General features: G+C 39.3%; 1 protein-coding gene across 1 annotated transcript; it reads right to left on the bottom strand.

The window, feature by feature from the left end:
- Positions 1–6,283: 6,283 nt before the first annotated feature.
- LOC144994389 (uncharacterized) lies at positions 6,284–19,573 on the bottom strand. Its single transcript, XM_078952150.1, has 6 exons — positions 19,556–19,573; positions 18,965–18,993; positions 9,293–18,483; positions 9,051–9,169; positions 8,832–8,915; positions 6,284–8,735 (listed from the first exon to the last, which is right to left on the bottom strand). Exon 3 carries the CDS (start codon positions 16,129–16,131, stop codon positions 10,483–10,485), a length of 5,649 nt encoding a protein of 1,882 aa, XP_078808276.1. The 5' UTR covers positions 16,132–18,483; positions 18,965–18,993; positions 19,556–19,573; the 3' UTR covers positions 6,284–8,735; positions 8,832–8,915; positions 9,051–9,169; positions 9,293–10,482.
- Positions 19,574–20,187: the final 614 nt, after the last annotated feature.

Raw genomic sequence — 20,187 nt, 5'->3', positions numbered from 1 at the left:
TTTCTGGAAAATATAGATCTGCCATTTATCGGATTGAATCAAAATAAACTACTTACAGCTGAAATCACTACAGAGGAAATATTAAAAACCATAAGCTCTTTGAAAAACAATAAATCACCAGGCAGCGACGGGTTTCCAGCTGAATGGTATAAAATATTTAAAGATGAGCTGACTCCAATATTACACAAATCTTTGAATTGGACCCTACAAAATAATAAAATGCCTATTTCCTGGTCCGAAGCAATTATTTCAGTTCTGTTGAAACCAGGGAAAAACAAACAGTCGTGCGCCAATTATAGGCCTATTTCAGTACTAAATATAGATTACAAAATCTACACGTCTATAATCTGTAACAGGATAAACACATTTTTACCTGACATTATTGATGAGGACCAGACGGGATTCATGAAAAGTCGCCAGACACACGACAACATTAGAAGAACCTTACACTTAACTGAAAGAGCCCAAAGAGAACATATAAGTACAGTTCTCTTAAGTATTGACGCGGAAAAAGCTTTTGACTGCGTTAATTGGGAATTTTTATTCTTAGTCTTAGAAAAAATGGGATTTAATAACAAATCGGTTGAAATTATAAAAACAATATATTCACAACCAACGGCTAAAATTAAAATAAATGGGAATTTAACAGGAACATTTAAATTGGAAATATCCACTAGGCAGGGTTGTGGACTCTCCCCGACTCTGTTTGCTCTTTTTATTGAGCCTCTGGCACAGGCAATCCGAGAAAAACCTGAAATTAAAGGAGTTTCAATGAATGGCGTTGAACATAAAATAGGATTGTTTGCTGATGACCTAATAGCGTACCTCGAACAACCAGAATCATCAATTCCACAGTTTATGAAACTGTTGGGAACATTTGAAAATTTATCGGGATATAAAATTAATATTTCAAAAACTCAGACTCTAACATTCAACTATGTTCCCTCTGAATACATTAGAAACAACTTTAAATTCAATTGGAATATGAAAAGTATTAAATACCTAGGAGTAGAAATAACACAAGACTTTCAACATATAAACATTAAAAATTATTCAGAAGTACAAGACAAGATAAAAAAAGACATAGAAAGATGGTCAACACTCCCACTAGATTTCAGCTCTAGAATCGAAATAGTGAAAATGAACATATTGCCGCGGTTTTTATTTTTATTTCAAGCTTTACCAGCACAGGTCTCCAACACTCAATTTGCAACGTGGGACAAAACAATATCCAGATTCATATGGGACAATAAAAGATCCAGAATAAAATATGGCACCCTCCAGCTTCCAAAGAACAAAGGAGGTATGGCTTACCAAAGCTAAAAGAGTACTACATCGCCTCACAATTACGGTACTTATGCTGTTGGTGTAACCCTCATTATACTGGAAAATGGAAAAATATTGAATGTGAAACTTTACAAGAACCTATTCAAAACATTATTGGTGATAAAGAGTTATATGAAACAAAGAAAAGGCATTTAGATCCCATAACAAATCATACACTAACTATATGGTTCAAACTACTCCAAAAATACAAAATCTTAAATAGTGCAAAAAAATTAAAATGGGTAGCATATGACAGGCAATTTAAACCAGCAGAATATGATCAGACCTTTAAATATTGGACTACAAAAGGAATAACAGCATGGTGCTTGCTAGAAAAGGACGGACAGCTGGAGAGTTTTGAGAACTTGACTAAACAATTTCACCTTGAAAAACAGGATTTTTTCAGATACTTACAAATGAGAAACTACCATAAGAAAGCAATACAGAGCGACTCCTCTGGGGATGAAGCCGGGATAGTTCACACAATAACAAAGACATATAAAGACAATACTAAATTGATTATTATGCTATATAAATCATTGATGGAATATGACGAAAACACAACTTTGAAAGTAAAAGATAACTGGGAAAGAGAATTAAACATAAGGATAACTGAACAGGACTGGTTAGATATGTGGAGACATCACCATACCACCACTGGATCTCGAACGTGGAGAGAGTTTGCCTGGAAGAACCTTATTAGATTTTTCATAACACCTAAACTGATGAACAAACATTTGAAAACAAATCAGAGCTGTTGGCGCGGATGTGGAGAAATAAATGTTGACCACTCTCATGTATTTTGGAAATGTCAGAATGTAACAGGTTTTTGGAAGATGGTGGGCGATCTCACATGCAAAGTGCTGGGTTACAAAATTCCTTTGTTGCCAGAACTGTTTTATCTGTACATGTTTTCAGGAAACCTAATCCACCAAAGTGACAAATATTTATTTAAAGTCATGTCACTAGCCGCCAAAAAAACAATAACCAGAAACTGGGGCACTACGGAGATCCCTTCAAAGGAGCAATGGACTTCAACAATCAACAACATATATTCAATGGAATTAATAACATACAGGCTGAAGCTGCAAGAGGCACAATTACACCGAAAGTGGAAAAAATGGACACTGTACAACAGATAGACACGTGGAACACCTAGACTTGACCTTTTTCTTTTCTCTCTTGTTTTTTTTTTTTGTGATGTTGTTTGAGATTTGTGTTCATGTAACAAAAACTAATAAAAATAAAGTTATAAATAAAATAAAAAAATTACAATTATTATTGAAATCATTATCAAAAATGAGATTCACAATAAATAAATAAATAAATATTAAATACTACTACTACTACTACTAATAATAATAATAATAATAAAAATAATAATAATCACAATAATAATCACAATAATAAAAATAAAATATATACAAAAAAATATGTGGTCAACTGTAAATGCTCGGTTCCTTAGGCAACCCACCGTTGTCAATTTATTTTTTTATTTTTTTAAATTGTACAAATTGTAAAAAACAGCAACAACTGCAACAAAAGTAAATTAATCAATGAGTAAAAAGAAAAACACCCCTGGGACCGTGGAGTGTCACTTTGACACGGTGTTGTACAGTCTGATGGCTGTGGGGAGGAATGACCTGCGGTAGCGCTCCTTCTTACACTGAGGGTGCAACAGTCTTGTGCTGAAGGAGCTGGTCAGCGCCTCTAGAGTTTGGTGTAGGGGGTGGGAGGGGTGATCCATGATGGATGTTAGCTTAGCTAACATCCTCCTGTCCGCCACCTCCTCGATGGACTCAAGTGTGCAGCCCAGGACAGAGCCGGCCTTCTTAACCAGTTTGTTAAGCCTCTTCAAGTCTCTGCCTGAACTGCTCCCCGCCCAGCACACAACTCCATAAAGGACCACTGAGGCCACCACAGTGTCACAAAAGGTCCTCAGCAGCTGTCTGCACACGCCGAACGACCTCAGTCTCCTCAGCAGGTGGAGGTGACTCTGACCCCTCCTGTAGAGCATCCGTGTTATTGGACCAGTCCAGTCTGCTGTTCAGGTGAACACCCAGGTATTTAAATGTGTCCACGACCTCAATGTCTGAACCCTGGATGTTCACCGGTGAGTGTGGTGTAGGGGACCTCCTGAAGTCCAGGATCAGCTCCTTTGTCTTGCTGGTGTTTAGCACCAGGTGGTTAATTTCACACCAGCCAACAAAGTCGGAGATGACCCCCCTGTACTCCTGCTCATCCCCCCCTGATACACAGCCCACAATGGCACTGTCATCTGAGAAATTCTGCAGATGACAGTGGTGGGCAGTAGCGCCTCCAGAAATTTTTCATGGGGGTGGCCGGTAGGGGGCCACATTAAATCTTGGGGTGGCACACAAAAACCATGAGCTAAATTTTTTAAATTCATTCTACTAAACGTAGTAAAACAACCTTTAGAAAACCAACAAAAAGTTAAATGCCTACTGATTTTTTTCTAGAACAGTTGATACTACTATAAATTCTAGTAGATATCATTAGGCCAGTGTTTTTCAACCATTTTTGAGCCACGGCACACTTTAACCTTGACAAAAATCCCGCGGCAAACCAGCAAAAAAAATGTAAAAAAAATTTTAGAAAAAAAGGAGAAACTCATAGTCTGTATTGATCTACAGTCCCTCTGCAATCTCACATGCATTTTTGTGATAATTGTGGCAGAAAAAGCTGATGTAATAAAAGTTAAGTGAAAAGATTCAAAAACTGTTTGATGTGTGTTCGTTGTTGTTACAAGACGTTAAGAGGATAGACTCATTGTGTGCTGAGATGCTGTCACTTTAACCCAATGCATCATGGGAGATGTAAACAGCCGCCAAACGCAAAAAGACTAGCGTCTCTGAGCTTCATTGTTTTGTTCACTTTTCACGGTCTGATACCGGATTCTGTGGAAAGCTACACCCCTAAAGATGAGCTTTATCAGGTACTTTTGTTGGAACTGAGCGGCTTTATGAGCAGAATCAGAACAAGGAAGTGAAGACTTTAACCACTTCTGATTGGTCAGACTGATGACATGTGATTAAGCCTTCAAGAATGATTGGTGGAGACAGTAAAAGGGGCGGGACCTTTCAGAAAACAGTTAAAACTGCAGCTAAATCGGGGTACCGCCATTCGTATCAAAATGTTTTTAATAGAATCAAATAAACACAAAGAAAAAAGTATTTACGATCTTTCATATTCCTAATTTCAAAGTGTTTTATCAGGGGCTGTTTGGATGAACACAGAGCTGATATCCTGGAGATGGAAAATGTTTTAGATCAGTTAATGACGGTAATTTCCCACGACACACTGGTTGAAAAGCAGTGCATTAATTCTAACTTCACCAGTTGGTCCAGGAACAGGTGGAAGACTTTTTGCTGAGTTCTGCCTTGTTTCTCTGAGCAATGATGCTGACTGTCCCTCATCAGATGCCGTCTCATCTTTGTCTTCCTCATTCTCCTCTGTCATTCATGCTGGCTGTGGATCATGCTGCTCTATCTCATCTTCCTCCTCCTCACTACATCTCTGTTGCTCCCCTACCATCTCTTCCGCTCCTTCTGCTGTACTTTTCTTCTTAAAGTAAGAATATATGTTGAATTTCTCTTCATTCTCTGAAAATTGACTTACACAAGAATCAACTATGACTATAGTTAACTATATGTGGAAACAAGACAAAAACCCATCAAAATGTTGTGGTAACACAACAACCAGTGCTTAAATAGTGCCATAAAAATTAGAGAGGCGCGTGTGACAGGGCCATTCTTTTTTACATATTAATAAAAAGTAATGGCACATCCACCACCGCTGATGATGTCGGCGTATTTGCACCAAGTATTTGCGCAAAATACAGATCAGGTGATCAATATGAAGGTATTAATGTTCCAAAATGGACGAGCTTGTATATTTGATTTGAGAACTTGTAATACAGAATGTGAATACTTGTGCAAAAAAAATCTGCATCTGTGTGCAAAAATCTTCTGCTGTGAACTGACAAATTTCCATTTGCATGTGTTCATTTAGAGTTACAACTTCAAATCTGTGATTACAACTGCTCAAATGTGCTTCTGCGTGTGCTTGAATCTGCTGGCGCAAATCACAAGTGCGCTACAACTGCGCTCTGAATTTTGACCCATTCCTGGCGAGAAACCTGTGTCAAAACTGATCTATGTCCGATAATGGACCTAGGGGGGGAGGGAGGGTTAGAGGAGGCGGGGTCAACCAATCAGAGTGCAGGTTCGGAGAACTTGGTAAAGTTAGAAAGAGCTTCACAGAGTCGGACTTCCTGCTTCAATAACTCTTCTGATAAACGTTCAAATGTGACAGCAAGTCTCTCAATCATTTTGTATTAACACGGAGAGTGAACTACAAATGCATTTCTGAAGAAAAAAAGAAAAAGTATTTTAACTAGAAAAGGCTGCATTTCCAGAAGAAAATGCAGGGTTGAATGCTGTATTTCTGAATAAAAGCTGAAATTGTTAAAGTAATGGCTGAACTATTGACAATTTGAAGATGTTGCAAAGTTGAATAATATAACATGCGGAAATAGTTCACATTTTTTAAAAAGGTAAAAAAGTAGCTAAGTTTCTTAGTTTTTTTCTTTAGAAAACTGATCTGAATGTGCCTTGAACACAAAAGGTACAATGTTTAAAAATGTGTTTTCAATGTATTTCAATGAAGCAAAAATCTTGAAATATCCTGGAATATCTTGAAAGGTTCAAGGATTTGAAGGACCAAAAGTTATAGCTGAAAGGATTAAGTTTATAGAGTTGAACATTTTAATAGTGGAATGGTTATTGGAAGTGTTGGAAATTTAATATTATATTTAAAATAGTTTCACGACTGCAAAGTTCAGAACTTTATGAACAGTAAATATACTTTAAAGGTTTCACTTGCAGAAAAAGAATCTTAACAGTTAATAGTAAAAGGGTTAATGAAGCATCAGACAGAAAGTTTAAAAGAAACTTTATTTTTAAACAAACTTTAATGCATATTTCAGACACATTATTTCATTATTTACAGTAAAAAAGTTTATTTGTAACAGAAAAACAAATTGACAGTAGAAATTATGAATGAGTTAGAACAATGCAAACAATAATAAACAGTAACACTTTTTACAAATAATAATTTTGCCTATGTTTAAAAAAAATTAATTGAAGAATTAAATGTGTTATGGTATATATGCAAAACAACTTCCAAATGAAGAAAAAAAAGAAACAATAAGCATTTTGTTATTTATTGTGTGTTTGCACGTGTGTGTGTGTAATGAGCAATTATACATAGAAATAGAATCATGTTTTACTGAAATTATTCAGACTTCATTTTCTAATGCCAAGAATAAAACATCAATCAGGTTGTTTTGGTTTCTTGTTTCATCAGAACTTTAACATTTTAATGAAAAACAAAATATAAACCTAAGTAGAAAAATAGAAAAAGGTTGTAGACAAAGTTATAGATATTTAACTCCATGACAGCAAGTTTATCATTCTTAATGCATTCATTTCAAAGACCTTACAACATTCCAATAAAAAAAGACTTTAGTAAAAAGTGAAAAACATGAATGAAATTTGAAATTGTTAACACAAACATTACAAGTACCTTTGACCTTATTCTAATACATACTGACAATCTAAAGATAAAAAAAAATCATAAATAACAATTCTAAATACAAACCAACCCAAAAAACATGAAAGTGCTTTTTCAGTGACCTGAACATAAATGACATAATAAAATTGAAAGATACCCAAAAAAAGTCAATTTCTAGCCATTTGTAATGATTTAAGGATAACTCAATTCAATCTAGGTTCATTTATATATTAATATTTAAAAACCTCAGTTATCTAAAGTGCTGTGCAGACAAAACAAAGACAGTAGAACAGCATCATAACAGTACTAAAGAAACAAATATATATAAAATAAAATAAATAATCCATGACTTCTTGGTTCTTTAGTTATCAGACGTGATATGTTGAAATATTATTCTACACTGTAAATATGTATGTCTCTATATGATTAGTACATTCAGTGATTACTTTGATAGTTTTATCGCGTGAAAAACACGACTTTTTAAAATCCTGTCCAAAGAACAGCTTTGTGGAACATAAATACTGAGGACAGAAAACGTCTGATAGAATATTCACAAGAATGGAGAATGGCAGACTTTTGATCTTATGTTCATACATACTGAACACTTTAAAGTAAAAAAGACTTTATCCTAAAACACAATTTTAAATACTTTTTTATCTAAATAAATAAACAAGTGAACCAAGCAAAAAAATATTAAAGTGCTTTTTCAGTGACCTAAACATAAATGACACGGAAAATAAGAAAAAATGTACCAAAAAATAACAATTTCTAAACCTTTGCAATGATGTAAGGATGAATCCATTCAGTTCAGGTTCATTTCTATATTAATATTTAAAAACCTCAGTTATCTAAAGTGCTGTGCAGCATAAAACAAGGGAAATTCACATCTGACTAAAAGAAACAAGAAAATCTATCTCAGAATGAAAATAAAAATTTAAACTACAGCAGAGTCATAACTAAAAGAACAGACAAAACAAAGACAGTAGAATAGAATCATAAAAGCACTAAAGAAACAAATATATATAAAATAAAATAATTAATAATAATAAAATAATAATCCATGACTTACTGGTTCTTTGGTTATCAGACGTGATATGTTGAAATATTATTCTACACTGTAAATATGTATGTGTCTATATGATTAGTACTTTCAGTGATGACTTTTATTGTTGTATCGCATGAAAAACATGACTTTTTAAAATCCTGTCCAAAGAACAGATTTGTGGAACACAAATACTGACAGAATACGTCTGATAGAATATTCACAAGAATGGAGAATGGCAGATATATACATAACTGACTGAAAGTAACTGAGTTGTGTTTCCCATAGTACCCAGACTAACTAACTCTGCAGTTGAATCTGTGACTAACGTCTCTACTGGCTTTAGACGGTCCAGCATTAGAGCACAAATGTAAACCTGTGATCTCTAGGTACCAGCTGACAGCCACAGTCAGGCAGGATTCCTGTGCTTCACTCTAGTGTCTCAGACACATTCAGATTTTGTCTTTCAAATTCAGTTTTGGATGTCTGACTTTGCAGACTTTTGAATGGTGCACAGTTGTTTAAAAGTTTAATTGAGAAGTTCCCTAACATCCACAATGTGATCAAGTATGATAAACATGTGATTCCAGCTTCTACAATTTCCAACAGTCTTCAGTGAAAAAACCTCTGAAATATCCATAATTGTTCAGTTTTCTGTTCATGATTTTGTCTGTAGAGGCTCCAATCAAAGATCCAAAGAATGTTCACCATGTGACCGTTTCCACTTTCAGATGAGGAGCTGATGCCTCCTTGAACTTGTTTGAATGAAGATCTACAAATAGAAGATCAAGAGTGTTGAGAAACTGCTTCAGTGTGTTGGTCATTGTAGGTAGATGTTTATGAAGGAATTGAAATAGTCAAAGTTTACCTTTCAGCCTTGTTTGGAGGTCCTGATCCAGAACAGAGACGACTAGAACAGTGTGAAGACGATGGTTTCCCTGCAGCACCATGTCTGAAATCAGAGCAGACCACTTAGTCTCTACCAGGGTGGACAGATGGGATGTCCAGGAACAAATGTGGAGCTGCTCCTCACAAAACTACACAAACTCTGGAAGGAGGAAGGTCATGTGATGAAGACCATGAATACCTTCAACAGTGCTGCAGGACACATCTGCTGTCCAGAGAATCTTCACTCCCATTTGGTTAGGAAGACTTGAGAAGAGGTACCAGGTCAGGACTGAAGGTCTCAGCAGTGCTGTGAAGAACCTGAAGAAAGAACACATGGATGATGCTTTAGTCCTCCAACATGTGATCTAGGAGATGCTCCAGCTGAAATGAAAGCAGACTGGAGGAGAACGACATTCTCTGAAAGTGAAACTAGTTCAGAACCTTCTGACTCTGTTGGAGGAGCTCATGTGGTCCAGCAGTGATGTTCTTCTCTGTTCTTGTTAGGCTGTGTTGTGTCTCTGCTCCCAGGTGAAGGCTGAAGGGTTCCAGCTCATCTTGTGCTTTGAAGGAGGACTGAGAGGGCAGGACCTAGAGCCTTTCTCTGTGGTCCAACAACTGTGGTCTAGTTTGGATCTGATCTTGATCAAGATGGTGGAAAGTGTGCAGTCGCTGCTGCAGCTGCACTTAGTGAAGCTAGACGTTCTCACAGGAGAACATGTCAACAACCCAGATATTTCAGATAGTTGAAGAAAAAAAAACATCCAAGGAAATACATCTATATAGTATGCCCCCCCCCCACCCCCTCTTCCCTAGTGGGGGCTGCTGTCAGCTGGTCTGTGTTGGTGGGACATCAGAAGTCTGGAGAGCACATGGACCCCAGACTTCTGATGTTGTCCTGCTGCAGTAAATGTCATCTAGCTTGTCTTCAACCGTTGGTTCTGTGCATTTATCCTCCCTGACCCAGACCCACCCGGATAAATGCACAGAACCAACGAGCCCACAGTTCTGTATCAACATGATTATCTGGAAAAGATGTTCACCTGATTGTTTTGATTCTCTATTAAAACATTATTAGAATTAAACAGATTTAATTGAAGTCTAATATTAAAATCAAGTATGTTTGACATTATCTGCTCAATGAAACATTATTAATTATAATTTTTGATTATGTAATAAAACATCATTATCAGTAAAAAATATGAATCTGAATATTTTTGTCTATTAAAAATACATATTTAGTTGGCTTCAATTCATAACTATCCTTATATTATTACTTCTTATGTTTTGTCATTATGGATAACATCTAAAAAAATTAAACAGAATGTTTGATTATCTAATAAAACAATTATCTGCAATAAATATTAATCAGAATATATTTGATACTCTAAAAAACATAATCTGTAAAATTTGTCCTATTAAATTGACTTGTAAAAATATATTTATGACTGATCAGAATAAATCTTTTGTTCCCTTTGAGTCTTTTGTTAAAGTATTTTACAAACATGATACCAGAAGTTCAAACAAGTTCAGCGTTTAGATCCCAAATACTCACATTTACGGTCTTCCTTCCTGCAACACAAACACAAAGTTTGGTCTCATATTTCAGCACATTTAAAGCTCACCTGGCTTGTTCACGTCTGGCTGAAGGACAGGACACAGAAGACAGGGTTGTGGTAGCTGTGGTAGGTCCTCAGGACACCAGAACTGAGACATGGCTGTGGCTGAGAAATGAAAATGAGGTCGAGCAGCGTGTTCTTCTCTGTGGTGGCAGAAGTGATCAGTTGTTTGTACCCTCTAGACTGAAACATCTCCACAATGGGCTTTCGTACCATGAGCAGCTGATTCTCATTGAAGTCACCTGACACAATGATTGGATGACAGTCCATCACCTCCAGAGAGTCCAGAAGACTTACCAGGTTCTGCAGGAATACTGTGACACTGTAGTCTGGAGGTCTGTAAACAGCTGCTATCAGAGCCTGGAACGGAGCCTGAAGCTTCAAAACCACAAACTCAAGATCAGTCACGTTGTGTAAATACTGCTTGTGTTGGACCTGGATGTAGTTTCTGACATAAACAGCAACTCCTCCTCCACCTCTGCTAGCCATGTGAGAAAGGTTAGTGTAGGACACGTGTCTGTTACGTCTGAACATGGCGTAGCCATCCAGATGGAGACTTTCTGCAACAAAGGAGCCCTGCAGGTGGGTTTCAGTGAGACACAAAACATCTGCTAGACACATTTCATGATGACTCCTGATGTCACTGATGTGAGATGGAAGTCCCTCTGTGTTGTGGTGGACAATAGTCAGAGTGTGGGGTCTGCTCACTGCTTCTCTCACCTGCAGAAGAGGCATTGTGTGGTCTACCTGTGCTGGTCTCATTGTGTGCAGAGCTGCAGTGATTTCTGGGTTGGCATAGATCTTCCTCTCGTCCATGTCCAGTAGATACAGTCCACTGAGAGCCGTCACCCTGCTGAGAGCTACATAAGCCATACCTGGTTCAAAGATGTTCTTCAGTGACACCACAGCAGCAATGGTCGTGAGGCCCTGAGTCTTGTGCACAGTGCAGGCAAAGGCTAGTCTTACAGGAAACTGTCTTCGGACCACCCTCCTCTGTTTCAGGTTCTCCTCTGCTCTCTCGATGTAGACCAGGTCATCTGCAGCTCCAGTCTGGTTGTTTCTCACCTGGTTGTCCATTCTGAGACCAAGTTTGATGATGTGTTGGTCGTTTCCAGAACTTACCACTCTCAGCAGCTTACCAAATGCACCGTTGACCAGGCCGTTCTGGATGTCGATGTTTCTGGTGAGCATGACTCGAACTCCCTCAGCGACCTTCAGAGTGTCTGCCAACTCGTTTCTGGCTCCTTTACCTGGTTTGTCCTGTCGGGTCATTCTGCCTGTTTGTGGGTCTTTCTGGAAGTCGTCTGCATCGATGCTGATCACGTCTGGGTGGAGCAGAGTGAGTGTTGAAGTGTTGTGCTCATCGACCTGCTTGTTGGTGGCAAAAATGTGCAGAACATCAGTGGGACAACGAGAAGCATCAGTGATGGTCTGAGACAACAAATCTCTGTCTTCCTGAGACAACTCCTCCGTCTTTTCCTTCACCCGAAGTCTGTTCAGCAGCTCTGCAAAGGCAACGTCATCTTTCTGCCGCATGATGTCCGTCAGAGTGACCACCTGGAAATGTTGCCACCACAGGTCAATGTCTGACGGCTGAAACACACACAGGGGTTTAGACTGTCTCACTGGTGGCAGCTGATAGAAATCTCCAACGGCTAAAACTGACATTCCTCCAAAGGGTTTCTGACTGCCTTTGATCTGTTTCAGCCTTGCATCTACATAAGCAAACAGAGGCCTGGACACCATTGAAATCTCATCAATAATCATGATTTCAGCGTTGAAAAGCTCAGCTCTGACCTCATCCAGCTGGTTACCAAGTCCACAGATCGGAGGTTTGAGGCTTCTAGGCAGCTTCAGGAGAGAGTGGAGGGTTGTTCCTGAGATGTTGAAGGCAGCGGTACCAGTAAAAGCAGTGAGCAAGACAGTTGGGTTTGAGATGTCGGCCTCCTCTGCACGTGCTGGTAGTTTCCTCAGGATCTTAGAGGCTTCTGAGTAAATGCATTTGATCAGATGAGATTTACCTGTTCCTGCACCACCGTTGACATAAAGGAAGAATGGCTCTGGATCCAGTTGACACACACGTTTGATGCACCAGTCTCTGACTGCATAGAACACACAGGCCTGCTTCTGGTTCAGGGTCTGATACATACCACGTAGAACTGCTGGGTCCATGGATGGAGGCTCTCTGAAGGCTCTGACTTCTGTTCCAGCGTTAGACTGAGGGTTGTAGTCTGGGACGTTTTCCTGTTCGTTGTCTGCCTCATCTGCCTGCAAGTCATCATCACACTGCACCCTCACAACATCAGATTCAGGAGCAAGATTACACCATTCATCAACCGCCTGGTCTCCATTGTCTTCAAACTCCTGCAGAGCGCTCTCGATCTCCTCACTGTTCTTCTCATACCTCTTTCTGTTTCGTTTGACGATGTCAATCACAAACTCATACTCTTCGGATCCCGGCAGATACGACACGCCAGACTGGTAGAAGGACTGGTAGGTTGGGAAGTGCTCTGACTTCAGCTCTGAGTCTGAGCGATGAGGAACGTACAGTTTCAGAAGTCTACCGTAAAACTGCTCTGGGTGCTTCTCCTGTGAACAGTGGTAATATCTGATGACAGCTGCTTTGTCCTTTCGCCGTCTCTGCACAAACCCTAAGTCATTGAGGAGTGGTAAAACATTCTTACTCTTTGACTTCTTAGCACTGACAAACCTGCATGTTGAAGCAAAATCAGCCAAACACATGCCCTCGTACTCCGCTGTCTCCGGTCTGGCCTTGTATTTGTCACTCAGACTGGTCATCCAGATGTTGCAGCAGTCGTCTGTGGTGTTCTCCAGGAACGAGAGAGGTCGACTCATGCGGACTGGGTTGTCATCTGTAGGTATAAACACAACTGCACGAGAACCTTTTTTCATGTGTAAACCACAAGCACGCGTGACACACTCCTGAGAACTGATCTCTCTCTTTTTGGAATAAGCCTGCATGACCGCTCTTATCTCATCACACTCGTTCACCCGGTCCATGTGAGCATTATCCATCACCGTTTTCAGGTAGTCAGACAGGCCGCTCTCCTTTTTGGTGATGTACTTGGTCAGATACTCGATGCAGGAGTAAGCGTTGAGGATGTAGGACACGTCGATGTTGCTGTCCCAGGCTTCAAGCAGATGTGGATTGTAATTGTTTATCCACGAGTCTTTGGGCTGACGTTTCAGAACCAGGGCCGTTTTTCTGGTCATGCTGTGGAGGTAGCCTTCATACTCTGCCATCGTCAGGTTGCATTGAGCCAGGAGCTGGTCCAAGGTCAAAGAAGCAGTTTGAGGGTCGATCAGGAGCTGGTACAGAGGTCTGAGTTTCTCCTTGGCAGCACTGGTGTGGTCATCTTCATCAGGTCTTGTTATCATGGTTTGTCTACATGGTGGTTTAGGAAAACCAAACCTGCACCCAGAGTTCACGCTCTTGAAACAAGTTCTAGTGTGGTTCCTGCTGTGTTTCTGCACCTCTGTCACCTTCTTGTACAGTTCTGGTTGTGTGTTTGGGTCAGGAAGTTGGGCTGAGATGTACCTGTCAACAAAATCACACACAGTCTGATCACTGTTTACTTCCACCTGAGGGGCCTGATCAATCCAGAGCATCATGTGTATGTGGGGACTCCCTCTGTGCTGGAACTCTACTCTGTAAAAGAAGTCAATGACCTTTCCTAAAGGCTGAGCATCTGAACACAACAAGTCCCTGAAAAGACATTCAACCCGTTTGTCAAAAAGCCTCATCACACACACTGGATTGGATCTGAGGATCTCACACTTTTCTGACCAGTCTAGAGCTTCAAAGTCAACCTGTTCACCCTGTTGTCTCTTAACAGCTGTAATGACTTCAGGCCACCTCATCTCTGCTGCTGAAAATGTACAGAAGAACGTTGGCGTTCCTAACTGGCGAATCATGGCATACAGGTCTCTGGTGGTTTTGTGCCAGTAGGCTGGAGTTCCTCTCAGGGGCTGCATGAACCTGATGGCATCTTTATTCCTCACAAGTCTCTCCACCTCTTGTTTGTCCTGCAACATAGCTGAGGTTATCCTACGTCCATCTCTAGTCAGAGTTTTACCTTTTCTCGGCTGTACCATCATGCTGGAGTTGGCCAGGTGGATCTCAGTCACAAACTGGGCAAAAAACAGATATGTTGGGTCTCTAGCAAAGCGATCATCTGTGTTAAAAAGTCTAGCCTTGAAATAACCACTGGGTGTGACTTTAATACGTCTGTGTTCGTCCAGCGTGTTCTGACCAGTAGGAAACTGCACCGGAAACGCCATGGCCTCCAGTTTAGGGGTTCTGAAGAAGCTGACAGGACTGTTTCTTTCTGCAGGAGCAACACAGTAGGTGTTATCAGAGAAACACATGATCTCTTCTGAAATGTCTGGCACCTGCAAACAGGATTCCAAAGCAAAGCCTCCGTTTGGCAGCTCATTCTCTTCATCATCATCATTTCTCTGCTGCTGTGCTGGTTCATCATCATCACTTAACCTCTCAACTTCACGTTCAGACTCACACATAGCACTTTTCTCACACATGTCTATCTCCATTAAATCTGCTTCATCATAATCACCATCATCCATCCTATCATCCTCCTCCTCATCATCATCCTCATCAGGAAGTGTGGGGTCACAGAGTTCAGCTTCATCTCTGATAGTTATGTCCTGGTATTGTGGGTGTATACGTTTTAGTTTGAGCAGCGCTTGAACAAGTTTAGACCAGGTTACCGTCTGGAACAGCTGATGACCTTTGTAACACAAGCGTCTCTTCAGTTTCACTCTCATCACCTGAGACTCGTTTCTTAGTCTGGGTAAAGCTTCCACTGTTTCCTGCACCTGTGAGGGAACACACACTACATTGCCACGAATGAGTCTTTGTCTGCCTTTAGGAAGAGGAATTATTTTAGCAAAAGGAATACACTTAGAGATCAGATGTCTCTCCAGGATGTTCAGGTCTTTCAGTTCATCAGGAATCTCTGTCAATTCTAGGTTGTTGACAGCAGCTAGAGCTGGTACAGCACCTTTTTTGACATAACTGTGACACGTGTGACAAATCCACTCCTTACGTCTCTCACGAGGAACTAAACATGGTTGGTCTCTGCAGGAACCTTCACACACGTGGACATATTTACCTGTCAGGCACGGTTCAATGACTGCTGGGTTGGTTACATAACTGGACCTTCTGCAGACTAGGACCTGGTTTGGAAAGGAGGCTTTATGACACACAGTGCAAACATAAGAGGGCCCGGCTTGAATGTTGGACCTGAAGACAGAAATGGCATTTTTAATCAAACTGTTGTCCGTCTCTGTTTCTACAGTCTGTGTAGGTCTCTTCATCTGTCTGTACTTTCTTATTATTATCATGGCACATCTGAGGTTGTGCATCCGTCTAAATGCACAGTTACTTCTGTATCTGTCTCTCATCAACTGTTTCATAAACTGTCTGTGTCTCAAACGGAAAACTCTGTCATTTTCATAACGTTGATGAGATTTCTGCTTCATGTAAGATTTCTGTTTCTGTCTGAACTCCTCATTTAGCCTGTAACGGTTTCTTAAGTACATTTTCTGTCTTTGTCGGAACTCTTCATTTAGCTTGTAACGGTTTCTTAAATACATTTTTATGTTTCTGTCTGAACTCTTCATTTAGCCTGTAACGGTTTCTTAAGTACATTTTCTGTCTTTGTCGGAACTCTTCATTTAGCTTGTAACGGTTTCTTATATACGTTTTTTGTTTCTGTCTGAACTCTTCATTTAGTCTGTAATATTGACGAGATCTCTGCTTCATGTAAGATTTTTTTCTCTGTCTGAACTGTTTGTTCTGTCTGTAAAGGCTATTAACATACATTTTTTGTTTCAGTCTGAACTGTTCGCTTTGTCTGTAACGATTTCTGATGTACTGTATTCTTTTTTGTTGAAAGTCTATGTTTTTACTGGTACAATTCTTAATATATGTCTTCATATTTAGTTTTTTTTCTTTCTCGAAGTTGTTCATTCTCAGAATAATTCTTTTGACTCTGGAGAGTTTTCTTTTTTCTGAAAGTAGGATTATTCATATATCTTTGTTTTTCTTTACTATTTTTATTCTCCTGTTTCTGGCCTTTTTTCTGTGAGTTTATTAATCTTCTCCTCATTTTTCGTCTTTCTGACTTACTAAGCCTTGAAAAATTAATGGAGGTTTCTGTAAGTCCAGCATCAGGAAGATCTCCAGCAGTGGTTTGGATTACTTCAGTGTGAAGATTTTTGTCAGTGTCAGAAACATCATGTGATGAAGTAGATTCACCTGTAGGTTGATGTTCAGTTGTGGTCTCAGACATCATGAGTCCTACCTGCTGCACAGTTGAGGTGACATTACCAGCAGATGCTTCTTCCATGATGACATCAGATGTGGACATGTGTGGAGAGATGTTCTGAGGCTGGTCAGCAGCTGGATGTGAGGTTGACCCATCAGCAGCTCTGTGTGACTCAGCAACAGTTGGTCTGCAGTCCGACACGTTTCTCCTGCCGTCTGTGTTCACACTGGAAAACTCCACAGGCTTCAGCTCATACAGGGTGGAAGGTTGGGTGTCAAACTTGGTGTGGCAGAGTTTGATCCTGTCAATCATGTCAGTCAGATATGTGAATTTCAACATTACAGCTGTACCAGAACCTAAAGCAGATGGTAAACCTTCAGCAGTGCGGGAATGAGGATCAAAGAAGCCGTAGTCGTAGCCATCATGTGATTTACATCGGAAAACTGCAACAGTCAAACCTGACATGATCAGCAGAGCGTACTGGACATCAGAAGACAGGCGGCTGAGTCCTTCGTCGAGGCTGGGAAGGTTGTTTCCTCCTAGAAATGATCCATAAATGCCAGGTAGAGTCATGTTCACATACAATGTAGATCTACGTGCAGGTACTACCTCTGGTAACTCATCAGTGGCCAGAAAAACACTGGTTGGAAACCTTTGTCTGACCTGTCTGTACACCGCATCACCTTTATCTAAAACATGGTCAAGATCTGCTGTGGTAATGTTCTCATTCTCATACAGAAATGCCAAAAACACCTGACTGTTGGCTGTACACTGTGTATTCCTAGATGTACCATATTTAGGAGAACTTTGGCTATGAGATGCAGAAACATGTTTAACAGATGGTTGCACTTTCAGCTTTATCTCGTCCACATGAGATGGTCCAGCACTCGGTTCTTCTGGTTCAGTCTGGTGTACCTGCTGTCTCTGAGCAAATGGAGGTTTATGAGTAGCATCATGGTGAACTACAGCTGAGAAAGTATCTCAAACAGAAATGTGTTCTACTTCACTCAAACTATCAGGGCGACGTCCTTTCTTCACAGCATCAGCATACGAACCTTTCTGTAATTGTTGACCACCATGTAGGACCTCTGGACTCTCAGCAGACACCTTTACCAGGTTCACAATCTGAGGAGCTTCTTTTTCACCGGCAGCTGCACCTTCTCTCACGTTCTGCCATCGGGCCTTCTGGGACTGGGAACGCTGGTTCTTCCTAGGCATTCTTCAGACTTTAGATTTATACACAATACAAAATCTGGTATCTTTGGAATCAAGCAAGATTGTTGGCACTAATTGGCCTCAGGCACTTTTAACCTGACAGAAGTTTGATCAAACAATCAGTTGAGTCTTATATATTTGAAGTCTGGTATCTTTCACAGGTCTTATAGTTGGGTTTCGTATATAGTTTTCCGAACAAAAGACCAGGCACTTTTCACCTGCAGCACTTATTCACTGAGAAATAGGCACTTTTCACCTGAAAGGAGGTATAGGAGAAAATCAGAGTGGAGATGAAGCAGAGGGAAAAAACAAAAAAAGACAAAAACAAAAAAAGATGTGACACAAAAATTAGAGTAAAGATTGAGAATATGCAGAAAAGTTACAGAATAGTGATAGTGTATTTAAAAGAGTTTATATAGATAAAAGGCAAAGTCTAGAAAAAGCTAAGATAACAAGTAGCAGAGAGCAGAGAGCGTGGACACAGGATCTCCTGGAAGACACACAAAAAATGATGTCAGAAATGTGTAAAACTGTCCAGCCAGCAGGATGTCATACTCAAAACAGATGCCACTAGTTTATTTACCAATGCAGTTTATAAGCCGTTAGACAGATCCACATAAAATAAAACATTCTGAATAATACTACAAAGTTTGATATAAATATTTTACATTCAATTTTTTAGTTGTTATAAGGATAAAGTTTAGTTTCCTACTGCACTTTGTTACAAGCAGACAAATGTAAACACTACAGAGCTCTTCATGTAACAAAGTGTAGTCATTTGACGACAGAACAAATCAGACTTAAGGGTGGTGTGGATCAGAAAGTGTAATAAATGAGTGACTTTAGAGAGCAAGAACACAGTACCACATTAAAAAACACAATATCTGAGCTCAGGGTACACCACATTTATTTAAAATTAAAAAGCAGTCCATTATAAAGTACAGAAAAAGATGGTAAAGATGTGCACTTACCAGCCGAAACACAGTGAAGTTCACTCAGTCTAGGAGCAAAAAACATGTTATTTATCCAGTTAATTTCTGACACTTAATTAAGATCACCAAAAATCTGAATTTATTGTTATTTTATTACATTACATATGATAAAAGTAGTGATTTAAATTTTGATACATAAATGCAAGTGCTTAGTTTAAAACACAACATTTATACTTTCTAAACATGTACTTTACTTATATCTATAATTTTTATACTGAAATAATACATTAGGTTACAACTGTACAAAATGTTGCATTTGTACATTTATGTATTTTTACTTTGTGATTAATAAACCACTAAAACTCTTTGACGTTATGTAAACCGTAAACAATTCAGTCAATCTGAAAAAACGTTAACCGCAAGACTAGCTAGCATGTGGCATGACGTTTGCACTTTAGCATGTTAGCTAACGTCTAATGCGATTCTTAACCCCCCCCCCCGCATTTTCCCGTGGCAGGGTAATAAGAGTAACTTAAGCTTACAAACTTGTAATAACTTTCCACTAAAAGCAGAGGACTATTACTTCGTAATTATATTATTCTGAACCGGACTGAACCTGACTCAACTTACCTCAGCAGAAACGGGAGCGAACTGAGAGAGGGAAGATTGTGACGCATCTAGAATTACATGATGCGTTCAATGTTACTCGGAAATTCAAACTTCTAAAAAAGATTTAGACGAGTAAAAAATGGATTACTAATTATTTTTATAATTTGGAAAATAACGTGTAAATTATATATATTAACTGAAGTTTTACACAGAAATTTAACATACAGAAATAGACACAGACTTGCTTTCTGTAGAAAACAAAAAACACAGAGGTGGTTCTTTGGAAACTGTCTGGTGACGTATTGTGGCAAAACATAAAACATTTAAGCATTCAAATCATGAAAATTACTAAAAATAAAATACGGCAGTGAACTCTGACCACAGAGAAATAAACATAAAGATCTATATTACTTCAAAGTAATTAAGTAATCACTGGAACGATGCAAATACATAATCAGACGAAAACTGTTTAGCTGTGTTTTTAGACTCATGAAGACAGGAAATGGCGCCGTTTTCTTAAACGCTACACATGTGTAATGGCTTCCTCCCTACCGCAACTCCTGTCCTCCTCCTCTGTGCAATCCCCGTAAAAACACATCATGCTGAAATGCCAACTCCAACAATGTAATAACAAAAGATAGGATTTACATGTT

This window comes from Oryzias latipes, chromosome 1, assembly GCF_053564925.1.
Source record: "Oryzias latipes strain Hd-rR chromosome 1, Olatipes_Hd-rR_3.1".
Lineage (NCBI taxonomy): Eukaryota > Metazoa > Chordata > Actinopteri > Beloniformes > Adrianichthyidae > Oryzias > Oryzias latipes.
Note: the sequence above shows the minus strand (reverse complement) of the source record. Positions and strands in the feature narration are given on the sequence as shown.